This window comes from Gallus gallus, chromosome 20, assembly GCF_016699485.2.
Source record: "Gallus gallus isolate bGalGal1 chromosome 20, bGalGal1.mat.broiler.GRCg7b, whole genome shotgun sequence".
NCBI classification, from domain to species: Eukaryota; Metazoa; Chordata; class Aves; order Galliformes; family Phasianidae; genus Gallus; species Gallus gallus.
This window is the reverse complement of record NC_052551.1, coordinates 3539848-3560420: the sequence shown is the minus strand read 5'-3', so window position 1 is coordinate 3560420 and position 20573 is coordinate 3539848. Positions and strand designations below refer to the sequence as shown.

The following is a 20573-nucleotide window of genomic DNA, read 5'->3' as shown; positions in this document are numbered from 1 at the left end:
CTCCTTCGTAATGAAGCTGAGGTCTCAGCAACGCAAAAGGGGAGGAGAGCAAGCTGAGAAACGTCCGAAACTCTTCATGGACTGGAACACTTCTTAAAGAGTTGTCTGAGTTCACTTTATTGGTTTTGAGGCAATGGGACATACAGAACAAATTGCCTCCCAGCCTGCTGAAGCAGCGACAAGTAATTAGAGCTACACAGCTTCCGAGCAGGTGCCTTGCAGCAACACCCAAGATGTGCTATAATCCCCCAGTACCACACTGCCTAACACGTTTTATTGCTTAATTACTCCCACACTCACGTTTACTGCCCTTGTTAATCCAGTACTTGAAGAGAACACTTGCCTTGCTTAAACGTTCCTCAATGCTAATCTCCTTGCTACTGGCGTAAATCAGAACTCATTTCACTAACATTAACAGAGCTACTGGAGTGTTGTGTATCCAGGAATGGAACAAAATTAGACCAATAGCCAGAAACGAACTTTTTCTCTGGCACTAGCAGTAGGCATTCTTTTTTTTTTTTTTTTTTTTTTTTGCATCAATCTGCAAAACAAAATACACTTTCTCTCTGGTATGAACTGCAGCTTGAGAGCTGTCAATGCTCAGATCAGCCTAGCTCATTTCAGCCCAACTCCAAGACATTCATTCTCCTTGCTTGTTGCAGAGGACACCACGCTGGTATCCGTGCTAGCAGCTCGAACATTCTGTTGGAGGCATGCTGCAGGCTTGCTCTTTCTATCCTCAGAAAGACAACGATGCAAATAAAGACAAACACGGGGCAACACCTCTAAAGATAATCAACCTAATGAGTAGACAGAAGATGACGCAGACACAACAGGTCAGACAGAACATCCCAATAATCAGTTGTTGGCCACATCACAACGCTATTACAGATCTGTGACTGTCTCTGTCTATTGCCACCCCCAGCAGAGATGGGACAGATACAAAACCCCTCTTCAGGAGCTCGGATGGACGTGGAGTGGCTGAGCCTTTCTGTTCACATGCAGTTAATGTGGATGGAATTCAGCACTACAACATACAGAAATCTTCAACTATGGAAAATCTCCAAACCACAGAACCACTCTTTAGCATTGGTTCAGCTGCCCATACATCACAGGTGCCAGCAATGGACTGTTAATGGACTGTTAAATTATTAAGACTATAAATTCACTTGTGGTGCTACGCTGCTTGTGTGCTGCAGCCAATACTATACATTTAAAGAGCCAAAAGTGGCATAAAGTTCATCACAGCTCCATTCCACTGTCCTGGTCAATGGTCAGGCATTGAGAAACACAGAAGTGCAAATCACAAAGTGAGGACAAGTTAAAAAGAGAAGAAAAAAAAAAGGATTTCCACGCTCCATGTGTACAGAAACAAGACATGCCTATAAATCAAAAGCAATATCCAGCAAGACAGTAATAAACACAAGTGCTGCCATAATTTTTTTGCCCTTTCCCATTCACATCAATCAAGAAAACTCCTAAAGTATGAGATCACCAAAAAGCTCTAAGCCTCTCCAGGCTTTACCCATCTCTCTGATTTCTCTTATCAAATTAATATCAGGAAGAGGTCGCTTTTTAAAAGGGGCCGGAGCTCAGAATATCAGAGTAAAGGCAGCCTGCTGATCCTTCTTGGTGACCCAACAGGTTAACAAAACTTAAATCCATTTGCAGAAGGCAGCTCAGGGTCAAATGCTTCTGTGGATCTCTCCAGCAGGACTCAAATCAGGCAGTGCAAATCAAGAGAACACAGAAGAACAGGACTTGGAGCTACATGGGTGTTCTTATCCGAACAACAATCACAGAGCAAACATTTCTAGTTAGCACGACAACTAACTAACATTCCTCCACTAAGTGCAAAAATGGGAACCACTAAAGTAGAACAAACTATAGGATTCCAAAAATGAATCAATCTGATTTCTCCGAGCTGATGAAGAGACCTCCAGTCATGCTCTGGGAAAACCCAGGGGAGACTCATTGCACCCAAAATTCACCCACTTCCTGCTCTTTTCTGGCACCACCAGAAGGCCAAAGGAGGATAGCCACACCACTACCCACGGGCCAGAGAAACTGCAGGGGAACGGACGGGAGACTGAGACACATGGTGTTTGCAACCCAGAGCAATGAATTAAATGAAGATATTACAAGGAACACTTAAAGAGGAAACAACGGGAGGATATAGGGTCCACCAGAGTCACAGATGAAGGGGGGAGCGGAGAAATGGCTCATCCTTGGCTGTCAGTGGTGACACAACTGCTTACAGCCTCGCCAGCCTGCAGCAGCAGCTCTCTGATGGCAGCTGCAGGTAGGAACCCTGTGCAGCACCTGCACCTCCACATAAGGGCAAAAAAAGCCCTCTGCTGCCACCCAGCAATGTTAGCTGGGGCTTCTTTGATCCCTCCAACTCCTCAGAAAGAGCTGGAGCAGAAGTGCACGTGAGAAGCTACCTAGAAGGAATTAATTTCTGCTACTGCTACAAAACAGAAAGGACTAAAAAGAATGGGAAAAAAAATTAGGGTGATGCTTCTTAAAGAAGAACAGCCATGGGTTTCTGCCCATTTCTTTTCAACTGCAGGAAGACTCCACAGGCAGTAACGGAGTTCCTCCATGTTACCACTAAGCAGCAAGAGCACAGGATGCATTCCTGAACACCGGACAAGGAAAAGGAGAGTTACCTCCAGCAGGGCCCATGGCAATTACCCCAGCATTTCCTTACAACTCATTTTGAGACCAGATACGTGTAGAGGAAGTCTTTTTACAGCCGCTCAGTTTGCGTTACGAGTAAATTGCTTCAGTGACACCTTTGCTGGCAAAGTATCCCCTGGGGTGCCTTCCAAGTCCTTAGAAGAGTTGTTAAAAGCAACCATAAACTCCAAGAAGTAACCCAGACATTGTCACTATTGGTTCCCCAAGAGCTGCATCTTGTGAAGCAACCTGGGGATCAAAGCACTGCATCTTAACATATCGCTAATTCATTTGTATGGGGTTTGCTCCGTGATGATGTTAGGTCTATTCTGAACTTAATGCGATGAAAATAAGAAATATTCTCCATGAGTTTGCTGCATTATACCATGAAAATGGTGTGCTGTAGGAATTGTGCCCCACTGTGTTCAAGGTCAGGTTTTTCAAAACCCATTAAAAGTCAGGTTTGCATGAGATCTCCTTTTACTTATCTACTCTATGCAGTTACACAGAGAATGAACTTAGTAGGAAGCTTTTTCAATCACATTCTGCCAATAGCAAGAGCAGTCCTCAGGGCAGGAAAGCTGTCGATAGAACAAGGGAAAGGAGGAACCACAAAGAGAGAGACCCTGTCTTGAGAAGTAACAGGGCCTACACATATAGCGAAGTGGTTCTGGAAACTGACATTCTGTCTTTGATACCTTCCTTAAAAAATAAAACTTTTTGAAAAGAAGCTTCTTCCCTGAATAGTAACTGCAGTAACTGCAATCTAGTTGTGTCACCACTGCAGCTTTTATATTACTGGCGCTGTACTTTGCAGGGAAAGGAAACCCACATACCTTTAGTCGCCAGCCGGACACAGTTGATTTTTGTTTCCTGAAAATCAAATAAAAAGAGAAAAGGAAAACATCAAGGTGTGTAATTGGCCTATCTGCAATAAACATATTTCTTATCGAAAGGCACTAAAACAAATAAGCATTTTTCTTACGCTTCATCTCTGAAAGTACCACCAACTGTTTGAATGGCACAGAACGCTCCATATTAATGGGTTTGCATACATCTGCTTGCCTGACTGCTGGGAAGTTGCACATTTTCCTATACTCAATGTGAGTAATGGGCACCACCTAACTGCCTGATTTACTAATAGAATCTACCAGCTAAATGGCCTGATCTGTAGTAGGCAGACAAGCTTTGGGTCAAAAGTACATGCAACTGTACATCCAATTTTCACGCACCATTACCGCAAATTTTGCAAATTGGGTATTTATTTAAACACATGGCAAACAGACACCTAAGCAGTCATTTGAATATTTCAGCCCTCTGATATGCATGTGAAGCAGAACAGCATGCTGGATGGCTACTTCTGCCAAATGAGCCATTCAAACACAACCCTGAGCACCGCAGCTTTTCACTGCAGAGCTGGGATAAAACCCAACGCTTTTGTTCAGTGCACCTCAGAGTCCCCAGATCTGTGTAAACAGGAGTTTGGAGCTGAGCAGCAGCGCTGTGTTGTTTGGCTTAGCTAAAGGCTTGGATACAGCAGCCTCCTCAGGCCACTTCCACTGTAAACAAACCCTTCCTGGTATCCCCACGCCTTCATTCTGCAGCCCTTACTGGCAGGGATTGCTTCTGCACAATGCGTGATCATCATCCAAATCTTCTGTGTTCCTTTGGTTAAAAAACTTTGTCAGGCAGTAATCTGCTGCAGGGTGTTCTCAGCACTTCATGACTTTACATACTCCTATGCATGTCTCAGGTGTAATGAATACTGCATAAATTACTGCGTGTGATAATGCCACATTAATATGGATGCTGCCTGGCTCTGGAAACAACAAATACACTGCTGAGCACCTTGCTCCATCCTCAAGCAGTTCAACGGAGGCTGTAAAGAAGATGTATTTCATCTGCAACTGACTGTCCTCAGCTGCAGCTCTGCACACGGGAAGGGGAAACTGCAGACACCACACAGGGAAATGCAGCGCCGGCTCCTCCTGCTCCGCTTTCATGCACTCAATTATTCCTTATTCCAGTAAACCCGAGGTATCTCTCTTTGGTGCACAAACTTCTCTCGCTCACAAAGAGCTGCTCTGCACATCTTGTACAACTGTTGGCACTGCAAAGCCAACAGAGCTGCAGAGCACTGCTGCACAGCCATCGCTGCCTCCTGTATAATCAGCCTGAATTGCCAGCTATTCTGGAAACCAACAATCTCTATTACTAGTGATGTTACGTAAAGCAGGAAAAACATAGTTTTATTTTCAGAGCACAGCCTCAGCAGATTATGTAGGGAGTCAGAAGACATCTGATGCACTTCACAATCTACGCAAAGATGACCTGGAAAAATCAGCAATGACGAATGAAATATAATTGATATCAAGATGCACCGCCGCAGGCTAAAAGTAGGTGGACACTGGCACACATTGCACACACTTGTGGAAAATTTTCTTGTGCATCTGTTGCTTTCTGCTAGCTTCGAAGTGCAACAAAAGGCTGGAGAAATCAGTCAGCGCAGAGAAGAGGTGAGAAAACAAAACCCAAAATCTTGTTAACAATGCTGTAATTGATCTCATTTGAGCATGTGCATATTCCTGCACGTTGCCCTCCCCCAGAGTAATTTGAGAAGACAGGATGCAGTGTGTTCTGTTTGCATTTACATCTACTAATTTAGCCCAGACAATTGTAGTTATTAGAAGACAGTGATCAGGCACTGCCAAAAGCAAGGGCAATCAATCACCAGAGGAACGAGACATCTGGACTTCATTTCAAATGGTGTCTTCTGAGGAGAAAAACATAAAAGAAACCTGCACAGCCACCAGGCATCAGCTGCCAGGGATGCTGGAGCCTAAAGATTGTAGCTTGGTTCGTACTCCTGATGAGGGCTGATTATTCCTTTGATTTCCATTGACCACTCATTGATCAACCCACTGCTCCTCTCTTTGATGTCTCACAAAAAAATGAGACCTCCTTCCAATTACTGCATTTTTCTTTGATTAATACTGAGAATTGTTTGTCTGAACTCCTTTGTCAATACACAGAATAAATAGTTTTTCTCAAAACAGTGAAACCATTTGCCCATAATCACATCTGCTTCCTGAAAAAGCTCTTCTGGATTTAGATGAGGTGTTTACCAAAGATTAACCAATGGCAAAAGAGGGATAAATAACCCACACAGACAGCTTTAAGGCATTGCAAGAAAAATAATGAAACAAAGGAATCATAAAAAAAACTTCTATATAAACAATTTCCCTCAATTTCACTCTCCTGATTGTATCCATATGCTCTTTCAAGTACTCTGATACATGAATCCCATTCGATTGCAGCCCAGAAGTTTTCCAAACCCAACCACAGCCATGACCCGATATCCCACCAGCTGCATTAAGATGCCTGCTTTGTAATACAGCTGCATGAATAACCCAACGTAAGATCCCAGCATCACCACTCCTTTGTGCTCTGGGCACTGCCAGGCTGTGCTATCCCATACAGGGTACGTTCAAGCAGTAAGAGAACAACGTAGGGATGTTTTAACCTAAATCCTGGTACCGGACAACTGTTTCATTTCAGGTCCACATCCACATGCCAGGAGCCTGTTCTGGCATCACACTGAATTCTCACTCTTATTAATACAGTTTGTTTCTTCCCTTTTCAAAGGAAGAGAGCTGATGCCATCCACTAATTATTTAGGCTCCTAAACGTGCATGTCACCAAAGTGCACAGGATGATTATAAGACAAGTTCTGCCTTTGTTTTAGTACTTGGATGGGAACAATTTTCTGCAGAAAAGATCTACAAGGGCAGGAGGACATATGTTTATGTGACAGCTGCATCTTCACAACCCAAAAGGCCAAATGATTTTTTTCCTTTTATTTTAAAATGACAGCTTGCTGTTTACAGACTATGAACAATAAAAGAAGCAGAGCTTTTTCATCCATCTGTTTTCACACCCATCTTTTTTTTTTCTTTCCCTTTCCTTTACTCTGATTATGACCCTGCATTAAACAGTGGCTGAAGCAGTCCCTGTCAACACCTGCACGTACCTGCTGCCCCAGATGCCACCCTGCCCCACCTGAGGATAGGCAGTTTTAACTCCTGCTGCTCCACAGACAGGTAATTACCAACCTCCCACTCGGCCTCAGCCACACCACTCCATGTCCCAAGCCTGAACCGAGCATGCTTGTAGGCAGCTTGAGCCCATGGGACAGGAATTGCCCTTCGATCCTCTGAATGGCCTAAGGAACTTTTTGTTGTTGTTCCTCCGTTTTTCCCATGTGTCTCTTTCTTATTCCACTGAGACCAATTGTTTGCTGTCCTTAAAATTCATCACATGCACAGAGTGTGCAGAGTCTACGGACTCCCCTATAATTTCTACTGCCAGCTCAAGGAAACTGCTAGCTCTCCAGGAGGCTCAGCTAAACCCAGTATTGACTTTCCTATTATCAGCTATTTTTAGTATCTGTGTTTTCTGGAGAAGTGAGCTTTAACAAAGTGGTTTGGGCTGTTATTATTTACAACAGAAAGTGATTTCAAGGATATTTAGTTTATTCAATATTCACATCTCCCAAACTTGAGGTTGACTAGCCAAATTTATTCGTACAATGAATAGCACTACCAATGCACAGGTTCATGTCTTCTGGCTCAGGAATGCCAATCAGACATGGAAACAAGGGCTTACAAAGAGTGAAGTGTACCCACAGCTGCTTTACTGCTGCCCCAGGAGCTCCAGCATGACAGTAAGAAGCAGTAAACATCACTGGACAAAGTGGTACAGCTGAAATCACAGAACACTGAGGTCCTCACAGCTGTTTCTCTGCAAAACCAATGCAGGCAGCTTTAGTAGCACACTGGTTTTCAGAGCAGGGCTTGTGCTGAAATGAACCTGACTGGCTCTTTGTGAGCCGTCTCCACAAGGATGAAGGTCACTTTCCTACTGGCAGCTCTGCCCATACCTCCAAAATCTTCTTTAAGTATGTGAGTAGACCTGTTACCAACCAGCCTGAAATCCCCTGATAATAATGAGCTGCCCGATTGTGCATGTAGTACAAGTCATTAGAGAGGAAAAAAAAAAATCAATGAGAAACTCCGTAGAGTCCATCACTCCTTCAAAAATAATATTCTCATTGATTCCTGTGCTGCCACTTTTCACAAAGCTGGCCTGAGCACATCATTCACCTGTTGGACCACCAGGCTGCAGGAGCAGCTGGCAGCATCCCCCGCATCATCTCCAGCTGTGCTACAAAGCCTCCTGCCTCATCTCCCACTTAGAGGGAAAATGGCCAAGGGTTATTGATTGCAACTGTGCCATTACAGATTCCATTTTAACTCAGTGACATAAAGGGCAGCGGCAACAGAAAGGATTTCTAGGAAGCTCCGTTTTCTGAGCTGCTCAGAAGTTCAGGCAGCGCCCCGGGAGCCAAGGAATTCTCCCCATCTGAGGCTGTTTGCTGGGTCACTAACTGGGCACCGCCGCCAACCGTGGCCCAGATAAAGAACCTGGGGACAATAAAATCTGTGCCATTTAACTCTGATTATTAACTGTGCATAAAGATGGCATCGCCACCCGGGCCGTACCTTTCAGAAGCACCGTAGGGCTGCGTTTCAGAGAGGCTGAGCTCAGGGTGGTTTTACAGACCGGGAAAGCATTGTGCTCTGCCAGCAGCCATCTGTAGCAGGTGGCACCAGGACTGCCTGCAAACATCACTTAGCTACCTGGCTGGGACGGCAGGCACGCAGCTCCTGCCAGAGGACAGCAAAGCCAGTTGTCTGCTCTTCCCTCTGCCAGTTCTTGCACTAACTGTCCCTAACAGATGATCAGTAACTAATTGCGCTTCTCAACAAGTTATAAAGCCTGGAGCTTCTGTCCTCTTTTTCTCTCCTCCCCCCCTCCCCTATTAAACTTTGACACCTTTCAGTTCAGCATCTGGCTCTCAACCATCCCTAGGAGGAAAATCCACACAGTTTGGAAGCGTTTTGCACAACAAAATGTTCTGTTCAGATCCCTGTCTGGAAGCAGCACCAGGCTGACCAAGCTTCGCACAACTGCCCACAGAACTCAGGGAGCGACAGCTATCTTACTCCAGCTGTCAAAAAAACAAGTGCCACACTGCACAAGAGAAGGCAGCAAAACTCAAGATTTGATTTTGCAGCAATTTGCTGCACTTGTTTTGCATCCAGCTGTTAATTATGTCCCTTTCAAGGCAACAATCATGGCTAATGGTTACAGAGCCGACAAGAACACCAAATGAGCACAACCCTCCACATACAGAGGAGATGTAAAATAACAATGCAGAATTCCTCTACCACCACTACCTCCTCCTAATCAAGCTTTTTGACCAAACACAGAATGTTTCCTCAAATTAAGCTCCCCCTGGAGCCCTCCATTTCCAAAAGGAAGACGTTATGGTTCACTGCACGAGGGCTTCTCATTGCAAGTTCCAGGTGTGCACAAGAAGTTTCATCGTTCCAGATCTGTCAGTGATTAATGAAACCATAGAATATCCTAATTAAAAAATGAGCGGTGATGCTCTGTTAAGTTTTTCATGTGCAAAGGAACATAAGGCTGGATTTTAATTGTGCTCAATTGTTACTGTCTCATATTTTGCAGATGTGTGCTATCCAAAAATGCCTTCCTGCAGCCATAATTTTTGGTAGGCTTTATGAAGACCACCAAACTGCCTCAGGCTGTTGACAGAAGTGAACACCCAGAACTCTTAAAAACAAATTATACTTGCAAACAGTTCTGGGTATGAAAGAAAGTGTAACATTTACAGCTGCAAAACATCGGAAGCAAATCAGACCCTAACATTTGAAATGCATGCCTTAAGGATTCTATCGGGGCAAAACAAGTTCCACAGCTACTCACTTAAGATCCATACTCCACTCTTGGACAATTCACCTGTGTCTTTTTCCAGCAGCACTGCACTTTGAGCATACATAACCATATAATGTACCGATGTAAATTATTAACACAAGAGGCATTTGCTTGCTCAGATGTCACTCTGATGCCTTTACAAGATACATATTGCTGCAGAGAGACTTCTTGGACTACTTCTTTCTGAAAGGTCTTTTACAGTCTTAATTTCTGATCTGAGCAGCCCAAGTAATTCCTACTTTTTGGAGTGTGGAGCAACCTGCCAGCTACAGGGCTCCAGAAAAAGCAGGAGCTGCACATTACTGCTGCCTCACACCAGAACGCCAAGGGAAGCCTACATTTCCATTCTTATTACCCAGTTATGGCATATTAGATTGTACTTGAGCAAATAAAAGTTTTTTTCATCCCTGGGGATCCATTCACTAGCAATTAACTATCACATAAGGGGGAACTAACTAGACACAGAAAGATATATACATATATTTCACAATTTCCTTTATAGAGACGAATCTAAAATTGAATTAATTGACGAGTGCTGAATGGAAACTGTACCAACTAGAAGGGAAACCAAGGTGAAAAGCAACACAGTACCAAAGAGATTTGTGCTTGTCAGACACACAGCTGATACTCTCTGCAGAATGGTGATAAATGAAGGCTGTAAAACAGCATGACACGTTGAGAACCTTCACTGGCATTGCCAGCCTGTTAAAGGACATACAGTCCTCTGTGATGCATGCCTGTGTTTTGGGTATCAAAGTCACTATCCCAAGTGGAAACCAAAGCCTTTACCATTCATCTTTGATTGATTTTTCTAATTTTGTTTTTTTAGAGGTGATGTATTAGAGAGCTTACCCATGTAAATTTGGATTCAGGAAAGCACTGGCAAGCGTACTAAAAACACCCATCTACCAAACTTCTTGACTGTGTGTTAATGCTGTGAGTCTCCTCAGAACGAGTGGTAACCTGTAACATGTATGTGATAACCAACAGCTACTGGGGGAGCCACTGGGGATGCAGCTGAATGACTGCTTAGATTGGATCTGGCCTGCATGCTGTTAGCTGAACAGGTCTGCAAGCAGGACTGCAAGAGGTCAGTAGGTCACAAACCACTTTCCAGAAGAATTTAAGAGGGAAAAGAGGCCTTTGGTTTCCTATGAATAGATTTGTTGGGGCATGACGTGTGTGGCATTAGGGTCTGAGAAAGGGGCTGACTACGTTCCCCATGCAATCTCCATTTTAAACTTAATGTCACAAAATAGCTGTATGTTAAAAATACAGTCTATGATATCCAAAAGGAGTAAGAAAGACAGGCAGAAAGTTCCCTTTACTGTAAAACTTACATTTTGTTCAAAGTGAAAATCTCAACCATAACTGCTAAACTATGGCATGACCAAATGCAGGCTACAAAGTAATCCGACTTAATAGCTTTTGGTAGTTCTCATCTCTCCTCTAAAATCACTGTGAACTGACGACTGCAAGGATGTAGCAGCTGCATCTTAAAGCTGCATCTTAAAAGGACAACAGCCTCTACTCTGACATTAATACAAGGAAAAGAATTATAAACAATCCACTTCATACATCATGTGTCAGCATATGCCCTTTCCATCGCTTGGCACTCCTACAGGTTTCCCATTGCATCTGCGGAGAAAGTTGAGTGAAGGACAAGTAGTGACACGCATAGCTTCCATCAAATTTCTGCAAGGAAGTGATAATCAGCAATTAAACTGGCACCTGATGGAAAAGGAAGAAGAAAGACAGGGAGGCTAGAGGTAGCCTTATGTACAGATACAGACAATATTCTCTGCACTTACGCCGTTTGCCTTGCTAAGAGCCTGGAAGTATATGCTGTAGCTTTTCAGGGGAGAAAGAGGAGCATTCCAGTAGCCATTGTAGGTCTTGTTGTCACCCACGGTGAAGGGCTGTGTGACGGGCAGATTGATGGGCTTCAGCTCAGCTGCAAAGTAGTGGGGTGAGTCAAGGCTGGAGGCGTTCTTGTAGCTCACTGGGATGGAGAAGCATTCAATGATGTCTGCAGCTCTGCGAGCTTTCTGTAGCTTCTCCTCCTTGACAACGAGTTGATAGACACTGGGAGAAGAGGGGAGAGAGGAAAGTAAGACTAGAGTCTCAAGATCCTTAAACAGAGAGTGTGTTTCCAACAGGGTAAGAAAAAAGCAAAGTAACAAAAGCACTGTTACATTAGGGCGTGAGAGCAAAACAGCTCTTGGCACACCAGTAACAGTGGCGATGGCTGCTGTAAACTGCTTTGCAGGTAAGGTGCTCGTTCATTTGCTCTATTGCTTTAGCAGAATTACACCTTTGTGAAAGTCAGAACAGATCTCAATCATGCCATGCTTTGGGGAAAGAAGTACCTACTACAAGATCCTGTCAGTAACAGATTTTTAATGCACCGAATATTCCCTCCATCCCAGTCACCAAGGTGAAACATGAAGACTTTCCTTGGTCAAGGGATGATTGCAGTAGAGGGGAGCATCTACAGAACGCAACGCTATTGGCCCTGTTTTGGACAGCTTCAGGGTGCAGGAACCAGTTTAGATGACCGAAGAAATATTCCCATAACTTCTAAAACTGCCACAAGTTTTGGCCCTGCCTCACATCCCTTTTTGTGATACATCCTGGAATGAAAAGGTCTCTAGCAGTGATTCCTGCTGGCAAGTCTCCTCCTACCTTGCATCACTGAAAGGCTGGCTTACAGAGCAGCATACGTGGGCAGGTGGCTTCATGTCTCTCCCAATTCACTTTTGTTTCAGGAAACAACAACTCTTGATACTCTTTCTAGCTCTATGAAATCCTAATCCTTTTCGATTCATGCTAAGCCTTTGCCTTATATGACATGTAATAGCAACCTTGTCATTTCTAGCTTGCTATTTCCAGGCTCAAGGAGGTTGCATTCAAATGCACTGTTTTTTTTTTTTCTCCCCCAAAGACAGTTAACAAAGCCCTTTAGTTCAATGCTGCTCCAGCTGCGGCAGGTTTAGTGACTGCTTAACACCACTCACCCCTTTGACAAAGAGAGATAGCGCTGCAGTCATTTCACTTTTTTGTCAGGATATTCCCAGCGCTGCCCTCACCTGCCTGTGTCAGGCTGCTCCTTTGTTTACTTGGACAGGGGAGATCGATTAGAAGATTGCAGGCAGCCAGCAGCAGATCCATGGCTCTGCTTCGGCAGGCTCATTTCTGCAGAAAGACTGCTCGGAAAATTATCTCGCATAGCAATGGCTCATCAGTGCTTCTGTGGGGAGCAAAGTTCTGGCACCTTCCACAGGCAGGAGGCAAAGCAAAACCTAGTTCATGTTTCAGAATGCATTACTATTTCAGGGCTGCGGGTACTTGGCATGCTCAGTGGTGAGAGGGAAGCAATGAGTGCAGCAGGGCAGCTCCCACTGCCGTGGCCAAAGGCAAATCATCGTTACCAATATGACCCATGGATGAATTGCTTGCTATTAGAGCCGTCCTTATGCAGGATGGTACTCACATTTGCTAATGCAGCAGGAACACCCAGACATATGGACACAGCCTTCAGTGACATCCTGGCAGCACTCTGAAAGACTCTCCTCAATCCTACTGCTCATTGGATGTTTTAATAGAATATTTTAAACTTCCCTGGTGTTTCTTTGCTGATTTCTAAAACAATGAACACGTTTCCCAGCAACACGTCAGGGATTACCATTGAGGATGTGGTAGTAGCTTTAAGCAAAAGTGTGTTTAACTTCAACCTCAATCTCAGCTGCAGAGTTGTAGCTTGCCTTTTGGGACACTGCTCACTAACAGACTATATGCAGAGTCTTATTCTGACCCTTCACGTAGGCAATAATAATCCACATTGCTGACAAAAATCAAAGGAAGCTTTTGCTTGCTGACAGAAGTACTCTGAATTGTGATGGACATTTCTATGGGGATTTGCCATATGCTTTCTAACCTAAAAACTCCTGCTGCATACAATCATACATGCCTGTTTCTGCTGGTTTTAGAAGATGTTTCCTTTATACACACACACACACACACACATATCTAACTCTCCTTTCAGCCCACAGGTTCCCTCTTCCTTTCTCCCATACTTGCTGCGTTGAAAGGACAACCTCATTCTCCTCATTATGCCACATGCAAGCAAGGAGCCCACAGACCTCTCTGGTTTAAAAGGGGAAGTTACCAGGGGCATTAATGGCCAGGTAAATGAACTGTTCCATCATCAGAGAACTTATTTACCTTTGAAGACATTCTCAGTTTCTCCCAACTGCTCTCAAACGTACTGCATTACCATATGCACTCATTTTCATCATGAGCAACACCTTTGATGCATATAGAACCTTGTAACAGATACTCTTTTACCTTTCAGCCTTAGCCATTAATGCATACTTCTTCCTATCCTGGGGATAACTCACCCTTTTAACAACCTGAACTTTTAACTTATTTTTTTTTTATGTTTATTCTTTTAGAATCCTTTCAGATGTCTCTGGAAGCACAATGGCTCATTCATGAGCATTCAACTGAAATTTAATAGATGTCCCATTTGTGTGCAAGTTAAAAACACCATTAATCTACTCAAACACTGTCACCTTTTCCTATGAAACAAGTCTTTGAGCTAGTATTGCTGTCATTACTCCCCCTAAAGAAACTACTCCCTAGTGAAACACAGAATGGGTTACAGATGGCATTGCTTTGCGTTCTTCCCTTTGTGCCCTGGCTCTCACCAACTGACACAGTGTGCTGGCACCTCTTCAGTGTTGTACCTGCTCAATTCAGTGACCTTCCTCACTCAGCCTCACTCTTTCCTTAGACTCTCTGTTATTTCCTAGTGGTCAAGTGGCTGCCCTCATAGGTGTCGGTCAAGCAGCCAAGAGAGCAGCCATTCTCAAGGACCACTCTGGACTGAAGATTACCAGTCTGGGAAATCATTTCCCTCCCAATTTTTTTTTTTTTTTTTTACTCTGGATCTCATTTTTTGATATTTGGATTCAGATATTTTGATCTGGTCCCTCCAGATTCACACAGCTCACCCCGAACTAAGAAAGAGACTCACAATCTCCCTTTGTTATTTCCTCTTCCTTGGTGTAATTTTCTTTTCCAGGTTATGCTCTTTTCCTCATAGAATCATAGAATGGTTTGAGTTAGAAGAGTCCATTAAAGGCAATGAAAAAGAGACACCCACAGCTCCATCAGTACTCAGAGCCCCAGTTCCCTAACCTTGGGTGTCTGCAGGGATGGGGCACCACCACCTCTCTGCACAACCTGTGCAGTGCCTCACCACCTTTAGCATAAAAAACTTCTTCCTTATATCCAACCCGCATCTCCCCTCTTTTAGCTTGAAAGCATCTCTCCTTGTGCAATCCCAGCAGACCCTGAAAACAGTCTGTCCCTTTCCTTCATAGAGTTCTCCTTCAAACATTGAAAGGCCACTATATCAGGTCTCCCCGGAAGAGGTTTGGATGTCTCATTTTCACCTAGGAGCAGAATTTTCCTGAACTGCCTTCAGGACATTCTCAGGAATCAGCTTCTCTGCTTTAAATAATGAGGTGCTATAAGGCACATCAAGAGCTTCCACCTCTGCTGCCATCAGCATCTCAGTTCCCTCCTGTTTGCCCTTCCGCTGGAAGGAAAAGCCAGCGATCCTACAACCAAATGAAATCCATGTGGGAATTCTGGATAGCAAGCATGCAATTACTCAACAAAATTATGGCCACGTTGTCTGCATTACTACAGAAATTCTCAAAAGAGTAAAAGTAATTCCAGTTTTCTCAGAAAGTGATAACGCTCCGTGATGCATTGTGACCCCTAAGATTGCAGTCAGGCAGTAGCTCAAAATAAACTCTGTGAGCACGACCTGCCCTTTTGGCCCGCAGAGGCATCCAGCTTGCAGCCACACTTCTGTTTGGATGTGGAAAATGGTCAACCATTTGCAGCTTGTTAAGACCAACAGTTTTGCAATACACAGCGTTGTGATTATAAGCAAAGAAAAGAGGAGTGTTTTCCCAAAAAGAAGAGCTAAACGGAAGGAAGAAAAGAGGCAGGGGGAATACAGAGGAGGTATCCAAGCTCTTCTATTAGCTCTTATTCTGGCTACCAGGTAGGCAGTAAAACAGATCTCCTGGGGCTCTCCTCCTCTCACGCTTCAAAGCTATCGCTTCCAGCCAGTATCAGCTAACACTGCTTTCATAGCAGGAATCAATACATTGCTTGAAAACGCCCAGCTGGATAAAAGAAAGTTTCGGTGCCATACATTGAAATTATATTAAAAGAGACAACAAAAGCAGAGCATTAAACTACCAGTTCTGTATAACAACCTCAGTGCCAATAAACTGGAAGACAACACAGTAAAACTACTTCCTTCCAATTGTTCATATCCAGCCACATTTGCAAACGCTGCGATCAAATCCACACGTCTGCATGCAGCAGGGGAACAGAAGCAGGGGGCTCACCTTCCTCGTGCTAAGCTACTCCAAACCACCTCACTGCAAGCCAGCAACTGCTTTATCCCCATGAACGGCGATGAAGGACTGGTTTCCACATATCCACAGCTCTGCTCTCGAGAGAGAGCTCTCCAGGGATTCTCAATCTGGTACTGATCAGATGCCTGACTTCCTCGAAGGCTGGAGAGCTCCCTGCCCTGTGGTGCAGCTGCACACTCTTATTAGAAAAGGAGGCCAAACCTGGCTTCCCTGATAAATCTCACAGGTTTTATATAGATAAAACCACATTACTTTAATAGAAGCTTTTTAAAGTTTTTGACAGCTCCATTCTAAATCACTGATAAAAGCAGCAGCCATAATGGCCGCCACAGCACAAATGTTGTCTGCAGAGGAAGAAAATGCACTCTTATCATCATCCACAAGGTAATCTCTTCAATTATGAGTTCTCTATTCAGTGTGGAAGCACAAGTGCAATAATCAACGTTCCAAATCACAGTCCTGTCTCTGAGCTACCGAGATCTCTGAGCTCTGGCAGACTTCACTTTCCCTGCTCCTGATTTCTTGATATGCTGCTCGAGGATGGGCTGAGGAAGCAATTGTCCAGAATCCAGCTGTGTGTTTCGTCCAGCCTCCAGTTTTGGGTGCATGATGTGCATGAACGTGGGAGGAAATGTCAGAGCTCTCCATACAGTATTCCACATCTGGTCTGTGCACTTTGGTATGCTGACAGGGCACTTCCATCAAGGAGCATCTTCGCTATATCCCTGACGATGACAGAGTATGCCGATGATACGCCTTCTTCTTAACCCTACAGTGATCTCCTCACTTGACTTAATAAAGCTTAAAAGAAACAACGCTTCAGCAGTTTAGTATCCCCCCTTGGACCATTTTAGTACTAACTTTTCTTAAATGTACCACATTAAGATCTAATGCTTTTTCATCTGATTTTAATATTTAACACACAAATATATTATCGGCTGTGCACTATTTCCAATAATATTTTCACCCTGGGAAAAAAGCCAGTGGCAATTAGTACAGCTTGATGTTGCAATACAGTTTTAGCAGATTATTTTGAGCAAGTTTTGTAACTCACCCCACAGAGAACAGGAACTTCTCATTTCTGGTTCAAATGAACACAGTATTTTCAGACAGGCAGCAGGAATCAAGATACCACCAAAGGGTAATGGTCTCCTTCCTAATAGTTGTCTTAATTCAAAGATGAAAGACAGAAAGGGCAAACAAAGTATGAAGATGCAAGGCTTTCCCATCCTGACACTGTGTTGCCTCAGACTGAGGGGATGCAGCAGCCAATGTGAGCTATGCATTCAATTTCCCCTGTTGAATCTCTTCAGTAGAATCAGCAGACACAGCACTTCTGAAAAGGTTATCCAAACACATGGAAATCAAACCCAAATACGGTCTGACCCATCTGTGACAGTTAATGCTGCACAGAGGCAATCAAAAAGCACTGAGCTGGGTTAGATGTGCATGATATGCAAACTTCAGCATTCATAGAATCGTAGAATGGTTTGGGTTGGAAGGGACCTCTAAGATCATCTAGTTCCAAGCCCTGCTATAGGCAAGGATACCTCCCTCTACTCCAGATTCAGATTAGCTACTGCAGATGCTTACTTTCTGGCCAAGTTGATTTTAGTGATGCAAACTGAGACAGAAGAACGGCATCAACATCTTCATTTTTTATTTCCCAAAGGTGTCTTATAGAAAGCCTGAATTCTGCCACACATGCAATAAGAAACAAAATGGTACCACTCACAACAAGTCAATTGCATGGTAGTCCCAGACAGAAAACAAAGATATCAAGGAAACTGGGTGTCCTGTGAGCCAGAAACACTTCACTATCCAGGCACGTTTTATCCTAAAGGGAAATCTGATGAAATACAATCATAGAATCATCACAGAATGGCCTGGGTTGAAAAGGACCACAGTGATCATCTTGTTTCAACCCCCCTGCTATATGCAGGGTCACCAACCAGCAGACCAGGCTGCCCAGAGCCACATCCAGCCTGGCCTTGAATGCCTCCAGGGATGGGGCATCCACAGCCTCCTTGGGCAACCTGTTCACTGTGTCACCACCCTCTAGGTGAAAAACGATAGAAGCTGGAAGTACCATACAGAAATCCATCAGTTCTCCATAGAGCTCACTCAAAAATTAAAACAACAACAAAAAAGTGGAAAAAGTGGAGTTAAATACTAAATAGTAAACGCAGAATGCCTCCAGCCTTAGCAAACTTGTACAGAAGGGATTCTGTAATAAATTCAACCAAAACCCACTCACTCTCAGAAAGATTTATAAGAACACCAGTGATTTGCTCATAAAATGTACAGGAACAAAAAGTGTAATAGAGAGCAGTGACACTACGGAAGCTCCATCCTGAGCAGTGCTCTGCCCTAGGCAACCTGTGCTAGTGGAAGGCAGTCCTGCCCATGGTAGGAGGCTGCAGTGGGATGGGCTTGGAGGTCTCTTTCAACCCAAGCCATTCTGTGATCCTACAAAGCCAGACACGGAGGCTCTTGTTCTGAGTGTACACTGCACCTACAGCACCACGTACTTTGGTGCAATGCTGAATGTTCCCTCAGTAGTTTCCTCTTACGGCCCTGTAATAAAATGCCCAGGTGCCAATACATACCTGAGAATTGAGTTATCTACTTCAGACGCTCCAAAGTTTCACCCTTAATAACTCCTATGCACTTTTAATCAGAAGCTCTGAAACTAATCTACAAAACATAATGAACTGGGTTTCACAGCCACCTAGGATGTGCATACAGGGACCCAATACACGGTTCTGCAATTTTCTCTCTATTTGGGGTCTGATTCTAAAGCCATTAAAATCAATTAAAGATTGCTACTATTTCCATACAGCTCCATGTAGGATGCAATCTGCTGAAGTTAAGGTCAGCTTTCAATAAACATTTTTATGGAAAAGAATATGAAATAAAGATTTTCTGCAATGTCATCTTCTGCAATGTGCTTGGCTATTTCGAAGATTCAAAAACTAGCCCATTATGAACATCGGGCTGCAATTCCATCAATACAGTCGTTAAAAGAAATCAGCTCCTTCACATCTGCAAGGAGGCATTCACACAAATAAAGCTTATAAAAGTGATGCTACTTGAGGAAATAGTCTCTCATATTACAAAGTTATTACACCAGATCTTTCATTTTGAAGTTATTTTTGTGTGCTCTTTAAACACTCATTTAAATTAAACAACTCTTCGGCTACATTCGCTCAAGTTGAAAATATCAAAATTCAGCCAAATTCGTAAAAAAAAAAAAGAAAAGAAAAAGAAAAGAAAGAAGATGTTAATTGCTGTCGTTGCTATGAAAAAATCCTGCTGAGATGGAGCCAGTGGTAATGCAATCCCTTTCATCAAGAAGGCTGATAACAGTCTCTCCATGCTGTATTCCATTCTCACGCTCAGCCCAGATTTACCAGTCTACCACAGCCTTTCTACCCTGAAATTCATGAAACAAAACGTAGTGATTTCACACTTGGCTAACACTATTTGGAGCCACTGTTTTCATAGGGGCATTCATTTATCATTAGAATGTCAAGCTTTGTTAAATTTCTACAACGAACTAGAAAAAGGTAAGAAAATGTAAAGACGTAGTCCAATGGGGGTAGGATCTAATTCCAACTATAGTCCAACGTTTCCCTGTAGCTGGAGTAATGGACTAAACTAATAACCCCAGCAGTGCCAGCAAACTCCAAACAAATGTGTTTGCATGTACCAAACATACACAGTTGTCAAGAAGACAACTGTATCAAGAGTCAGAGTCTACTGACCAAAGGAAGGATTCGTGCACTTAAAACAATTGTTCCAGCTCTGACCTTCAGTCCGTACTTAAAAAAAATTGCTTTCTTTCCATGCTCAGACCACCAGAATACTGCATCTATTTACCTGAATCACAAGGGATGCTCCGAAAGTAATGCCTCCTATTTTATGATATTGGCATGCAACATCAGAGGCGGATGTTGGTGGGATGGCAGTAGAGGTTGAACCTTCCCACCAATATCCTGTTCCATTTTGTTGCTGTGTGACAGATGGCAGCAGAGGGGCAGTCTGACAGAATAATGTCTGACACTGAACTGCATATGAAGTAAAGGGGTGGAATTGTGGAATTGAATTCCTCCATGCGGAAAAAATGTCACCTACTGACACTCACTGATGCTTGGTGAACAGTAATGGAGATCAAGCAGTGGATGTGAGCACAGTGAGACAGTGGGTGGTGCATTGCAGCAGTGCTGATGGCAAGTGTGTTACCTCTGCCGGTGCAGACTGTTAGAAGCACACCATGCATGATCTTGTTCATCAGCGGCAAAAAGGCACAGCTAATAGTGGTGACTATGCTGAAAAAATAGTGGTTTGTAGCTGAGAATGTGCTCTATCAAATAGTGTTATTGTGCTCTTTGCATCAGTTGCAGTTTCCATGGAAATAAATAGATGGCATTACTTTTATGTTGACCTGTGTATAAATACGCATCTAACTATATTTTGATTTATAATTGAGATACACACACACACACACACATATATACACACAGCATTTTTAATGCCTAACATTCCCCGTTTAATCCTATTGAG

At 43.5% G+C, this 20573-nt stretch overlaps 1 protein-coding gene across 8 annotated transcripts in view; it reads right to left on the bottom strand.

Annotated features, from left to right (window-relative positions):
- The window catches only part of PTPRT (protein tyrosine phosphatase, receptor type T), a 432923-nt gene that overhangs the window by 79660 nt on the left and 332690 nt on the right, over positions 1–20573 (bottom strand). For all 8 annotated transcript variants that reach the window (XM_004946992.5, XM_040650803.2, XM_040650804.2 and 5 more), the window contains exons 12-13: positions 11355–11628; positions 3519–3555 (exon numbers count right to left, since the gene is read on the bottom strand). In XM_004946992.5, the coding sequence (XP_004947049.1) occupies positions 3519–3555; positions 11355–11628 (311 nt within the window). The remainder of the gene's footprint in view (positions 1–3518; positions 3556–11354; positions 11629–20573) is intronic.